A 12,233-nucleotide genomic window follows, 5' to 3' on the forward strand; every position below is an offset into this window, starting at 1 on the left:
TCCAAAGTAAATCTTTTTGTTGGTATTAGTAATCTGTGTGCAGCGAAATGCTCTCAGTGTGATTATGTTACACAAACACAGGGCCCATCTGGAAGCATCAGTGTTGGCTGCAGTCCCACAACGATAACGACACAGCAGAGGATACAGAGGGGCTGCAAATATGCACACACACACACACACACACGCGCGCGCGCATGGACATGCACGCACTCCGAATTACACATGAACAACATCACCAACTCTCTGTGGGAAAACTGAAGCGTTGCTTCGTTTTGTTGTGTTTTTATAACAAGACATCCTTGAAGTTTTCAGACGTAGCGATGAAGGAATCAGACATATGGAGACTGATTGATTAAAACAAAAAAAAAACAGAAGAGTAACAACTGAATTCATTTATGGTTTTGTTTGTTCTCATTCATTTCTGTTTCATTATAAGATTTCTTTTTTTTTATTTACAGTCCAATACTTTAGAATATATGTTCAGATGAGGCTTGTTTATCAGATTAAAAGTACCTTAGGGAAATAACAACCAATATGCACATATTACGCCCACATTTGTGTATTAAAAAAAACAACTTTTTTTTTGGTTTACTGCCATTTTCTAATCTTAAATGTTGTGCTTTCATAAGTTGGTGAGTTGTTAAAAAAAAAAATCTACATGACGTGTTTGACTTAGTGAATTGAGTCACTAAATTAAATTAAGTTTTATAAAGTATGTTTATTTATTGAATTGTTTGATTTTGTTAGTTCAGTTATATTATTTTATATTGCATTCAATTAAATTATATAGCAAATGCTACTTAGCTCAGGTCAGTAAAGTTTGATTCAGTTCAGCTAAAATTAGTTAGATTTGATACATTTGAAATGAATACAGTTTCATTATTTTCCAATTAATCCCAATTTACTTGGTTCAGATTACAAAAATATTCAATTCATTACAGTCCAGTTATGTAAAAATAAATAAATAGTAATAATAATATATGCTTTTTTTTTTTTTTTGCAAACTTGCTCTTGCAAGGTGTTTGTATTTTTCCTAGTAGCCGCTTCACTTGCATGGCGAAGAAAGATTAATTGATATTCTCAAAGTTGAGCTTGTAACTTGTGGTGTCTGGTGAGCATTTTGTGATTCTAGCTGAGTTAAAAAAGAGAAATCTATGAGAGAGCACTCACACTCAATGGGTGAAGCAGTCTTGTCCTTGAAAAGGCAAAGGCAGCCCTTAGAATTTCAGAAAGAAATCAAAGTGGCGCACTTTTCAAGTATCTCTGGTTTTGATTTGACAGCAGCTGCTTCATGTTGTTTTAGTGCTAATTACAACACTTAAAACATGCTTGTGGGTGAACTGGAAAAGGTTTCTGGAGAGTTTCTTTGAGAGTAAGTAAAAGTCTGTCAAAGAATGTATTATGAATTAATGATGTTTTACAGCTATTTGAGCTCAATTTTGCCCTGATGAGGCTTAGCTTACCACTCCACTGGTGATTTAAGACGCTGCTTTTAGTTTAACAGCTCTCACCTTTTACTAATCTCAAAAGTGTCTACTTGCTTCATTGATTAGCATGACATGAGCAACTGCAAACTCCAGTCATGACAGAATCAAGTCATTGAAGCAGCTGGTAGTGAACTCTGTCATCGGTTCAGCATGTTTCAGTCTTCCTAAGCTAACAGAAGAAAACTGAACAAGCCAAGTGGCTTTTTTATTGAAAAGTAGCTTGCGTCATTTAAAAAAGACATTTAGAAAATTCTTGATGAATAAAATGCAACAATGCAAATCGTACGTTCAGTTTTACGTATCTGTAAGAACGATGTAGCATGTAAGAACTCCATGTTTATAATAATAGTATAAGAACAGATTTCAAAATAATTCTTCTAGCCTTCCTGCTGTGAACAGTCATCATACATATTAGTAGAGGTCATATTCTTCTGCATGTATAACTGTTGTGATAAATAAGAGTTTTACTCTTTTAAAATATCGACAAAATAGAGTTCAATATGTGATATTTTTACATCATCTTACATTAGCAGTTAACATAATTAACGTAGCTAGCATGAAAACAATATCAGTCTCTGTGTGCAGCTCTAAATAAAGCAAAGGACCTGTGTTGTCATGCCAATATATTATCTCGAACATAACTAATGACAATTCTTTGTTTACATTTATGATTTCTGTGTCTCTACCTCTGTGCCTTGGCGATAACGTCTGACATTTTTAGCCAGATTGTCTGTCGTGTAAACAGGATTCATATAAAACACCAACCTAATTTAATTCTTGACAGGTGCCGAATATCAAAAATTCTGATTAAATAATTTCTATCATTCGTTTCTGCGTTTAAGAGATAGCATCAACATCTTTATTGACTCTGGCGCTTGAAGCAGTTAACAAAAGCATTATGGGAAAAAGCCTGGCTCAGTCTAATGCTAACAAAGTAGCTGTGGATGCTAACTAATTATTGTACTTTTGTCTCTATGCCTCTTTAGCTTTACTTAGTTTATAATTCAGACTGAAAGCATGAAGATTCAACTGTTGTGTCTCTCCCAAAACTTCAGAAATAAATATTTGTTCATACTGACACCTTCTTTGTGGCTCTCACGTGGGCCTTCAATAAATTTAAGGTTTTGTGTTTTGTTCACCAAGTCTAATTGCAGCATTGCAGGAATTTTTTTTCACTCACTAGTGAAATCTAAAATCCATTTTCTCAGTTTTCCCACTGCTTAACAGGATACCCCTATTCACCGTCGTCCTCCATCCAAGCCTACGGAGCTCCTGTTGCACTCATAGCGACATTAATCCGCAAGGAGAGTTTCAACCTTGAGCTTTAGCATCCAGCTCCTGTTATTTCTAAGTCCAATAAAATGTGTTGGGTGGGAAATTCATGACTATGCTAATCTGGCTCAGGTGGGTCAATTCTGTTAGTGGGTCGTGAATTTAAAACCAGTTGTTTAACGGCCTTGGCTTTGCCGCGGCAACTTCTTAATGCTCGCTGGGCTTCTCAGCAGCTGTCAGTCTACTTTATTGTCCGGTCTGCACCCGTTCTGACCTTGTTTGCATACAGCCTGAGTTAATGGATTGTGACAAAAAGCAGCTTTTGCATGCGCTCATTATACAGTAAACACACAGACGACTGCTTGTGTTTTAGAGCACACATAAACAATCCATTTGCATTTAGATGAAAGATGACGAACATAAACTCGGGTCCAGAATGAAAAAATAAATAAATAAATAAAGGAAGGTGGTGAAAGCACTTTTATTCATGGCGGCTGCAACAAGACGCTCACTGCTGAATATCAGGAGTTGGAGTGATAACAGGAGCGTGATTTAAATGGATGATAAAGACGACGGTGATTCCCGCAGGTGCTGAACGAGGCCGTGGGGGCCATGATGTACCACACCATCACCCTGACCAGAGAGGACCTGGAGAAGTTCAAGGCGCTGCGCATCATCATACGCATCGGCAGCGGCTACGACAACATCGACATCAAGGCTGCCGGGGAGCTCGGTGAGGCTGTGGAGCACAAAGAGGCCGGTTACCGGCGTGCAGATCGAGGCCGTTCAGCATAACGCAGTAATTATATGCCAAAAGTAATGAAAACGGGGAACAAGAAAGCAAGCATGGCCTATCCGTGCGCGAGGAGGGGAACAATGGCACAAATGATTCAAAGTGGATAAAGAGAGTTTGCCTTTTCCTCAGGGTCAAACCAAACTCTGCTGGTTATGTTAGCTTAACATAAACAACATGTGTTGTAGAATTTATTTACTGTCTGTAAACATGATGGAACCACAGAGCAGCTGCTTTAACTCAGGAAATCCTCTTTATTCTCATTTGGCCCCTGTTTGGCATGAGAGGCGGATTTAGTGTGATATCCTGATTAACGTTGCTGCTGTGTTTCATCACATTGGCGTGGATTTCTTACTGTGATCATCTTTCAGGTAGTTACTTAGTTTGTACTGTTTTGTTTTGTTTTTTTGGGTTTTTAATGAAGCTGTTACACATTTCTTCCCCATATTTGAATGTTTAATTACTGAACAGGAAACACATTTTAACTTTAAATATAAACTGTAGTGTAACCTATTAAATGTTTTCGAATGATTATTTCATTTATTAGGTTGTGGTTTTGGCATTTTTGTAATCACTGGTATTCAGATTCTTGCGTTGCTCTGCAGAGTCTGGACACATTTTGGCACATTCTTGTTAGCAAAAAAGCTTTATTTCATCGACATCGGGCAATTTTCAAACATAGAAGGCCTGGTTAAGATCATGCCACAGCATTTTAATTAAAATTTTAACCTGGACTTTGACTAGACCATTTCCAAAACCAGCGTTCAGAAGCAGCAAAGCAGCCCAAATGCCGTAACACTACTACAACTATGTTTAGCTGTTAGCATTATGCTATTTTTCATTTACTCTGGTGATTTTTGACTTTAAATATGCAAACTCATTTGATGATCTGACATAGAGTATGACAAAAACAACAACAATAAAAGCTGAAGTCTTCAAGAGGGCAAACACTTTTTAACAGAACTGTAGATGATATTTATTCTAGTAGGTAATATCATGGCAGTAGACATTTGTGCATTTGTATTTTAAGTCTCATCATTACTATGTGCATTCCTCTGTCTATCCTTCTCCAGGCATCGCAGTGTGTAACATTCCTTCAGCGGCTGTAGAAGAAACGGCAGACTCAACGCTTTGTCACATCCTTAACTTGTACCGGCGAAACACCTGGTTGTACCAGGCTCTCCGGGAGGGCACGCGGGTCCAAAGTGTGGAGCAGATCCGGGAGGTGGCGTCGGGGGCGGCCAGGATCCGGGGCGAGACACTCGGTCTCATCGGATTTGGTAAGACTCTGAAGAGTCTCTCTCCAGAAAGAGACTCTTTCTCCATACATAAAACATACATAAAAGACATGTTTTATGTATGTCTTAAAGGAGAAATACGTTTTCCTGAATCATAGAGTCCTCCACCTTTGGCTCTTTTATGCCAAGAACCTTGTTGCTTATAGGCTGATACAGTTTTAATGCAGCAAGTTGTGCAATTTCTGCATCAATTTATGGAACACGTTTTTCATCCAAGTAAATGAAAACAAAAAAATCAAGACCTATAAAAGAATCCACTATAAAAAGTCAAATAAATTTGCAGATATCAATATGGACGTATTAAGAATTTGTAGTAGTTTTTAGCCCAATCTGAACTATAGATAAGCTTTTTTCTACTGTAATATGTTTTGGGGGTTTTTTTTCAAAGAAAATGTCCTTTCTCTGGAGTTTATTCATCAAATTAGTCAATGAAGTTTTACGATCGATTAAAGTTTAGAAATGTGTTTCACCTGTAGTATTTTTAGAAAAAGAAAAATTAGGTCAAAATTTGGACTTTTTGCCTATGTTTTTGCAAAATATGTGCAAAAAGTCATATATTTACTAGCAACTCAAACAAATCCTAGGAGTGTCTATTTTAGTTTCTTTTCTCACACTTTCTGTTTCCCTGGACTATAAATATGAATACAGACACGTTTCTCTTAGTCCTCCTCAATATAGGAAAGACGAGAGAGCGTCTCATTCGTGGAAGGGAGACGTGTGTTGATCCACACACGACATTTCACCACTTTTGGCTTCTCTTCTCCTCGCCTCCATCAGGGCGCACAGGCCAGGCGGTGGCCATGCGGGCCAAGGCGTTTGGCTTCAACGTCATCTTCTACGACCCTTACCTGCAGGACGGCTTGGAGCGCTCACTCGGAGTCCAGCGGGTCTACACGCTGCAGGATCTGCTGTACCAGAGCGACTGCGTGTCCCTGCACTGCAACCTGAATGAACACAACCACCACCTCATCAACGACTTCACCATCAAACAGGTGCGACTCTAGACGGACCCCTCCGTCTTCCGCAGGACCCGGGTGATAAATAAAACAGGACAAAATATATAAATACAGCTGGCGATTTCCTGGAGAATCTGCTACGGGAATCTTTCCGTGTTGTTCAGCCGTCACCTTTTCTTCTTTTTCTGTTGAATATCAGAAGCAATCACACGAAAAGAGACACTGATGAGACGTGGGGGTGGATAGAATATGTCACTTCTGTTTATAACTTTGAGGTCAGTGTGATCCAGGTGCCTCCAAAAAGTGTGGGTGTAAGATTGCAGTGTGGTCTTCAAGCTCTTCATGCATAACAAGTTGCTCTCAAGTTGTAAGAATGTAAATCTAACAGCAGAGATTTTTCTAGGTTCTTAGAAATTATATTTTTGTAGTTACCTAACATTTATTCCCAGATATTACCCTGTGAAAACTGCGTAGTCAGCTTCAAGAACATGTAGTTATGTTTTATGTGTTCATATTTATACTTACCTGCCAACAAGCAAGGTAGTTAAAAACCAAAGAACGTCTCTGTTCAGCAATGGATGAGGGGTATATAAGCAATGCACCTTAACCCTAAAATACAATTAGTTGTGTTACGTTTTGTAACTGTGAAATGCAATGCCGCTGTTGTACACAAAGTGTTTTCATCTGTGATGAGTGCAGATCTTATTCCGAGTCCTTTTTGTCTCCTGCTGCCTACTGCTGCCACCTAGAGGGTATAAACCTCACAGCAGCGTTTAAGGTTCAGGAAAACCTGGCACCTTGTTTATCGCCCCGGACCATATCATTTCTAATAACTAATAATGACTAGACCCCAATAAATCAATCTAACTGTGTGAAATGTGAACAGAATAATAGTGTTTAAAAAAAAAAAAAACTCATAGGAAAAAATTACTTGTGTCTACTGCCGGGTTGAGCTAAAACTCTCCTGTTTTGTTGTTTTGTGTGTTTTTAGATGCGCCAAGGGGCTTTCCTGGTCAACACGGCACGGGGAGGCCTTGTGGATGAGAAAGCTCTGGCTCAGGCCCTCAAAGAAGGCAGGATACGCGGCGCTGCGATGGACGTCCATGAGTCTGAGCCTTTCAGGTGCGCCTCATCTTCTAATATCTGTTGCTTATTTCTTTGTATTTCCACCTACTTTTTATTCGTTGCCAAACAGTTTTTCCCAGGGCCCTCTCAAAGACGCCCCCAACTTGATCTGCACACCCCACACTGCCTGGTACAGTGAGCAGGCGTCGCTAGAGATGAGAGAGGCCGCTGCCACGGAAATCCGCAGAGCAATCACCGGTACGGATCCCCGTTCTTGATCTTTCCCAATCTGCTGCGAGTTTCCGTCTCCTGACTCAGCGAAACTCAATCCTCCCACGTGCAGGTCGTATTCCTGACAGCCTGCGAAACTGTGTCAATAAAGAGTTCTTCGTGACCACGGCGCCATGGGGGATGATGGAGCAGCAGCCCCAGGTTCACCCGGAGATCAACGGCGCTGCCTACAGGTAGGAGGTTTTCGCACTTCAAGCGGTGAGCACTTTTGCGCCGTCTCAACTTATGCAGTAGTGCGGCTGGGGCAGTCTGAAAAGTTTGTATTTGTGTTTGTGTGAATTCAATTTTTGTGTTTTTGGCCCAAATGAGCTTGTTAAGTCTAGGCTGTGCGCTTCCCAGTCTCTACATTGTCTCAACCAGCCTGAACTGCTTCTCTCACACAGCCGAGTGAACCAAACCATGGTACAGGCCATAGCAACGGGGGGAATGCAGGACAAATTATATACCTAATTCTCTACCAGGTAAATGAATTCAAAAGAAAGATTCTTAATGAAAACAAAACCCTGCAGAGTGCTGTAACCTTGTTCTCCTTCACCCGCTAACCTACTCGCCCAGTGACTGCACCCACCACCCTCCACCCTGTTTCCCCAGCCACCTCTCCACCTCCCGCCCCTCAACAGGAACCAAAGCACAACTCATGTTTCCATCTAATGTTGGAGGGGTTGAAAGGGGAAAGAGAAACAAGATATGGGCTACGGACAGTTAGCTTGAAGTGTTATTTACGTTTCTTGCATTTTGTTCTGTTTACAGCCACAAACTTCAATGTTGTTATCAGGATGGTTTCTTTTGACTTTGTGCGATAGAAAAGTGGTGCATGATTGGAAAGTGGCGGCAACCCCCAAAACATTAGGGGTGTAAATGTTTTCAGCTGCATCTCTAACAGCTCATTCTGCATAAACTGCTACACAAACTAACATGCAAATGAAATAAATAAATAAAACGCAAGACAATTATGCAATAAAAACATAAGAATTAAATAAACAATACAATAAGATAATAATAATAGGGGCACAGCTCCATGAGCTTTGTACATCAATTCTTTTTTTTTTTGTCTAATGTAAAATGGCTCCAGATTAACCAGATTAATTAGTTTAATTCAATTACATTTATTTTAATACCTGGAAAATTATGAATTAGATTACAGAATAACTTTCACTAGACCACTGTAAGACTTAAATACAAGTCGCTCTTGAATTGTTGCCCAACTGGAATCTCACCTTCTTTTTTTTTTGCAGCCTCTCAAAATTTTTTGTCCAACTCTTTTTCCCAGTTTTTAGCCTTCAGCCTTTACTTTCCCCTCAGCATGATGCTGCCAGCTCTCAACCTTACACTGAGGCTTTTTGTTCGTTATTGTTCTCTCAGGCCTCCACAAAAGAGTTGTACATAACACACAGGTGGACTTTGTTTACTGATTAGGATTTCATGCAGGGGTATCAGAGTTAAAGGGGGCCGAACACATAATTTTTCTCCACTTCACAAACATGTTCTACTACATCAAGTTTTTAGTTGTGACAAATGTGAAAAAGTTCAAAAAGATGAACAAAACTATGGATTTTGTGGTGAAATTGATATGGCAAAAATACATTTTAAACATTTGTTTTTCACCATTTTACACATTGTCTTGAATACTTCAATGTTTTTAAGACACTGATCGCCTTTACATGCCTCTTTTTTATACGTGACGTTTTATGTTAGACCAAGTGCTGTTTCTGATATGATAAAAATGTCAGAAAATGTGAAGCATTTTGAAATACAGTAAACAAGCCTTGACAAGATGGGACTTACTTGTATTCTTGCTGTGTTAAGCCAATAGAGTGGATGTTATAAGTTTAAGGTTGATTTTTTTTTTTTGTGCTTTAGAAATAATCAGTTAAACCTCAAAATTTCAAAATCTCAGCATAACGACCTTTTAAATACATCTCTAAATGTAATTAGGACTCCCTTAAATCTTCCTTTGTTGATTTTATTAACATCACATTTATCCCCAAATTATTTACAATAGAATAGAATGGGGAAATGTAGGTTTATGTACATTTTACTAAAAGAGATGATGACAGATATCACAGGGCTTGATTTTTTGCTTATACTTTATTAAAACAGTTTAATTTTGTTTGAAATTTGCAGTTGGTTCAAAATCCTTTTCAGACATCCTTCACTGAAACAGACAACGGCCATTACTGGGAACGTTTTACATTATTTTCTCGTCGCCACAAAAGTTCCAGTGTGTACGTTTCCAGTGGTGTTTTGTTCATTCCGCGTGTTCCACTTTCAGATTTCCTCCTGGAGTGATGGGCGTCGCACCCGGCGGGATAATCGGACCTATGGAGGGATTGGTGCCTGGGGGCCTGCCCATCGCCCACACGCTCCTCCCGGGCACCCATCCGTCACAGGCTGCCTCCCCGCATCAACCCTCCAAACACGGCGACCCCATGAGAGAGCACATGACTGAGCCGTAGTAGGACCGCCGCCGGAGCAGACGAGGGTCACGAAACCAGTGTAAAAACCAAGGATCCGACCGAGTCAACCCATCCAAACATAAGCTTGACTTCAGCCATCTGGACCTACCAGCAAACTGCCTGTGGGGCAATGTGTTACGCACTCTTGTTTTTTTTGTATGAAACCACTAAACCCACGTGAGGACAGTGGACGACGGTGCACGCCTGAGCTGCCACACTAAGATGGGACTGAGCGACTGTCAAACTCCTGCGCAGAAGATCCAAAATCTCTCCCCGTTTCAGATTTGATTTTGTCTCCCGATTGGGGAAAAAAAAAGTGACATTTTTCTTTATATTGTTACCATTCCGTCCATATTATGGAGGTTTCTTCTGACTTCTGGGATGTGTTACCAGGAACTAAAGGCAGAACAGAAACCAGATCCCCGTCCTCCCTGGACCGTGTCAAGCCTAATTTTCCCTTTAGTTTTTTCTTTTTTCTCCACACTTCTGCTCAAATACATGTTTTTGTTTTACTCCATTCTGTATGATTAGTTTTCTGTGCTTTTGTTGAAAATCGGTATCTGTTTTTTCTGTTATTCAGTCTGTGAAAAACTCGAGGGTTTACAGTCATGTTTTAGCAGACGGGAAAGATCAGGAGTTTCCTCGATCTAAACTCTAATTTTACCTGCCTCAGTTTGTGAAGGGTTGTGCCCCCAGAATGTAAAGAAAAGTTAGGAGAAAGCAGATGTGGGATAACATTTGGATTTGTGAGGTAGGAATGACCCTTTTAAACCAAAAAGAAAAAAAAGAAACACAATCGGGAAATAGCATTAAAATGAGATGTAATCTTTCAACGTACCTTGGATGTTTGCTTGTTATGAACACAATATTGTATGTTGGCATCCAAAGGACCTGATTTGCATGGCAGCAACACACTTGCGAGATATGAATGCGTCGGGCTGAGGAGGGGGAATCGAAACGGGAAATGTCTTAACTCAGGAAAAAACAAAAACATCAAATCTGAACAGAACAAGATGAAACTCTGGATTACTGCTTTTCTTTCTCCATTGTGGTGTTTTTTTTTATACATCAAATGTACATTTTTTTTTCTTTTTTGATGTTGGAAGGTTTTCACTCCTGTTAGATTTGTATTGCCTTGTTAAATGTTCATATAAATGTAGCCTGATGTGGCCGACCTCGCCCTCGCTCGCTCCCTCTCATAGTTCCTCCTTTGTTTTCCCTGCTGTGATGAGAGCCAGATGGGGTTCCCGGAGGCTCTGTGAACAAGCAGCGGCCACATCCATCCATCCATCCGTCTATCCATCTATCCATCCATCCATCTATCCATCTATCTATCCATCCCCTCAACACCAGGACTTTAGCAAGACGTGGCTGCTAGCAGATTGTTTGGTTTTTAGTGTGAGTATTTGTATTTGTTTCTTGTATAAGGTGAACATATAGCATACAGTGCAGCTGGAACCAATAAATAAAACTTACTGTTCTGATTTACGATTAGCCATTATTATTTTTCTTTACACCATAATTCAAAAGTTACTTTAAATGTTATGAAGCTTCGAGTTTTATTCAAGTGAGATCGAAACACACCTATTTGTCACAGTTTATATTTTTTCTTCCCATTGCTTGTGTCTGGAAAACTTTGGAACTGAATATAAAGATATTTAAACTCGTTGACATTAAATCGTGATCCCCAAAAATATTTCCTGAATTCATAAAGCAGTTAATTTCTCAGAGTAATGTATTTGTGGCACAGTATCTTTTGTCTGGTTTATTAAAATAGCATTATGTTCCTCTAAAGATGCAGATTTCTTTACGCCCTCTAGTGGTCAGAAGTTGGCATTGCAGGTTGGTTTGTGAATGACTGCCCTGCTGTTATAAATTACATCCTTAAAATACAGAGTGGTACATTAGAGTATATTACCAAAACAAGTCACTCAGCTGCTTCCTGACAGTTTGAAGTCTTCTTTAAAGGTTTTCCAAAAGGTCTAGGAGAGTTTTTATGGACATTTTTGACCAGTCTTTTGGGAGCACATTTGTGAGGTCAGACAATGTTGTGGGACGGATCCACGCTATTGGGTTCAGTTCAGAGCTCTTTTCAGTTCAGTCGAGTTCTCAAACACCAAACTCTGTCATCCATGTCTTATGGATGTAGGAACAGGAAGGCAACCATCCCTAAACTGTTCACACAAACGTGGGGGTCATGAAATTGTTCATTGTTGTTAGGATCATGAAGCAACGTCAATGATTTGCAACCCTGGTCCTCAAGGTATTTCCTTGTCAGTACCCCATCAAGAGGGGCAGAAGCCTTTTAATCACCAGTTTACATCAGGTGTGTGGTAGCAAGGAAACACGTTAAACATGCGGTACAGTGGGCTCTGAGGTCCAGCGTTGAGAAGTAGTGGTCCCAGTTATACCAGTGGTCCCCAACCTTTTTAATCGCGCGGACCGGTTAGCCCTTCGCAATTTTGCTGCGGACCAGTGGTCTGGGGGGGGGGGCTAACCCCTCGTTTTTTGCGGCGGTTACGTTCCAAAAAGAACCCGCGATAGGCAAAATCCACGAAGTAGGAACCTTTATTTTTTTCCAATTATGATGCAATAAAATACTCCATAATACATTG

At 40.0% G+C, this 12,233-nt stretch overlaps 1 protein-coding gene across 3 annotated transcripts in view; it reads left to right on the plus strand.

The window, feature by feature from the left end:
* Positions 1-11,106, plus strand: part of ctbp2a (C-terminal binding protein 2a) — a 69,620-nt gene extending 58,514 nt beyond the window's left edge. For 2 of the 3 annotated variants that reach the window (XM_032553345.1, XM_032553346.1), the window contains 7 exons: positions 3,348-3,492; positions 4,626-4,832; positions 5,628-5,842; positions 6,798-6,928; positions 7,002-7,129; positions 7,215-7,335; positions 9,435-11,106. In XM_032553345.1, coding sequence (XP_032409236.1) covers positions 3,348-3,492; positions 4,626-4,832; positions 5,628-5,842; positions 6,798-6,928; positions 7,002-7,129; positions 7,215-7,335; positions 9,435-9,618 — 1,131 coding nt within the window. In that variant the 3' untranslated portion in view covers positions 9,619-11,106. Of the gene's footprint in view, positions 1-3,347; positions 3,493-4,625; positions 4,833-5,627; positions 5,843-6,797; positions 6,929-7,001; positions 7,130-7,214; positions 7,336-7,545; positions 7,624-9,434 lie in introns of all 3 variants that reach the window. The other variant, XM_032553347.1, reaches the window with a different exon arrangement.
* The last annotated feature ends 1,127 nt before the right edge of the window (positions 11,107-12,233 follow it).

The sequence above is a fragment of the Xiphophorus hellerii genome, chromosome 22 (genome assembly GCF_003331165.1).
Source record: "Xiphophorus hellerii strain 12219 chromosome 22, Xiphophorus_hellerii-4.1, whole genome shotgun sequence".
Taxonomy (NCBI): Eukaryota; Metazoa; Chordata; class Actinopteri; order Cyprinodontiformes; family Poeciliidae; genus Xiphophorus; species Xiphophorus hellerii.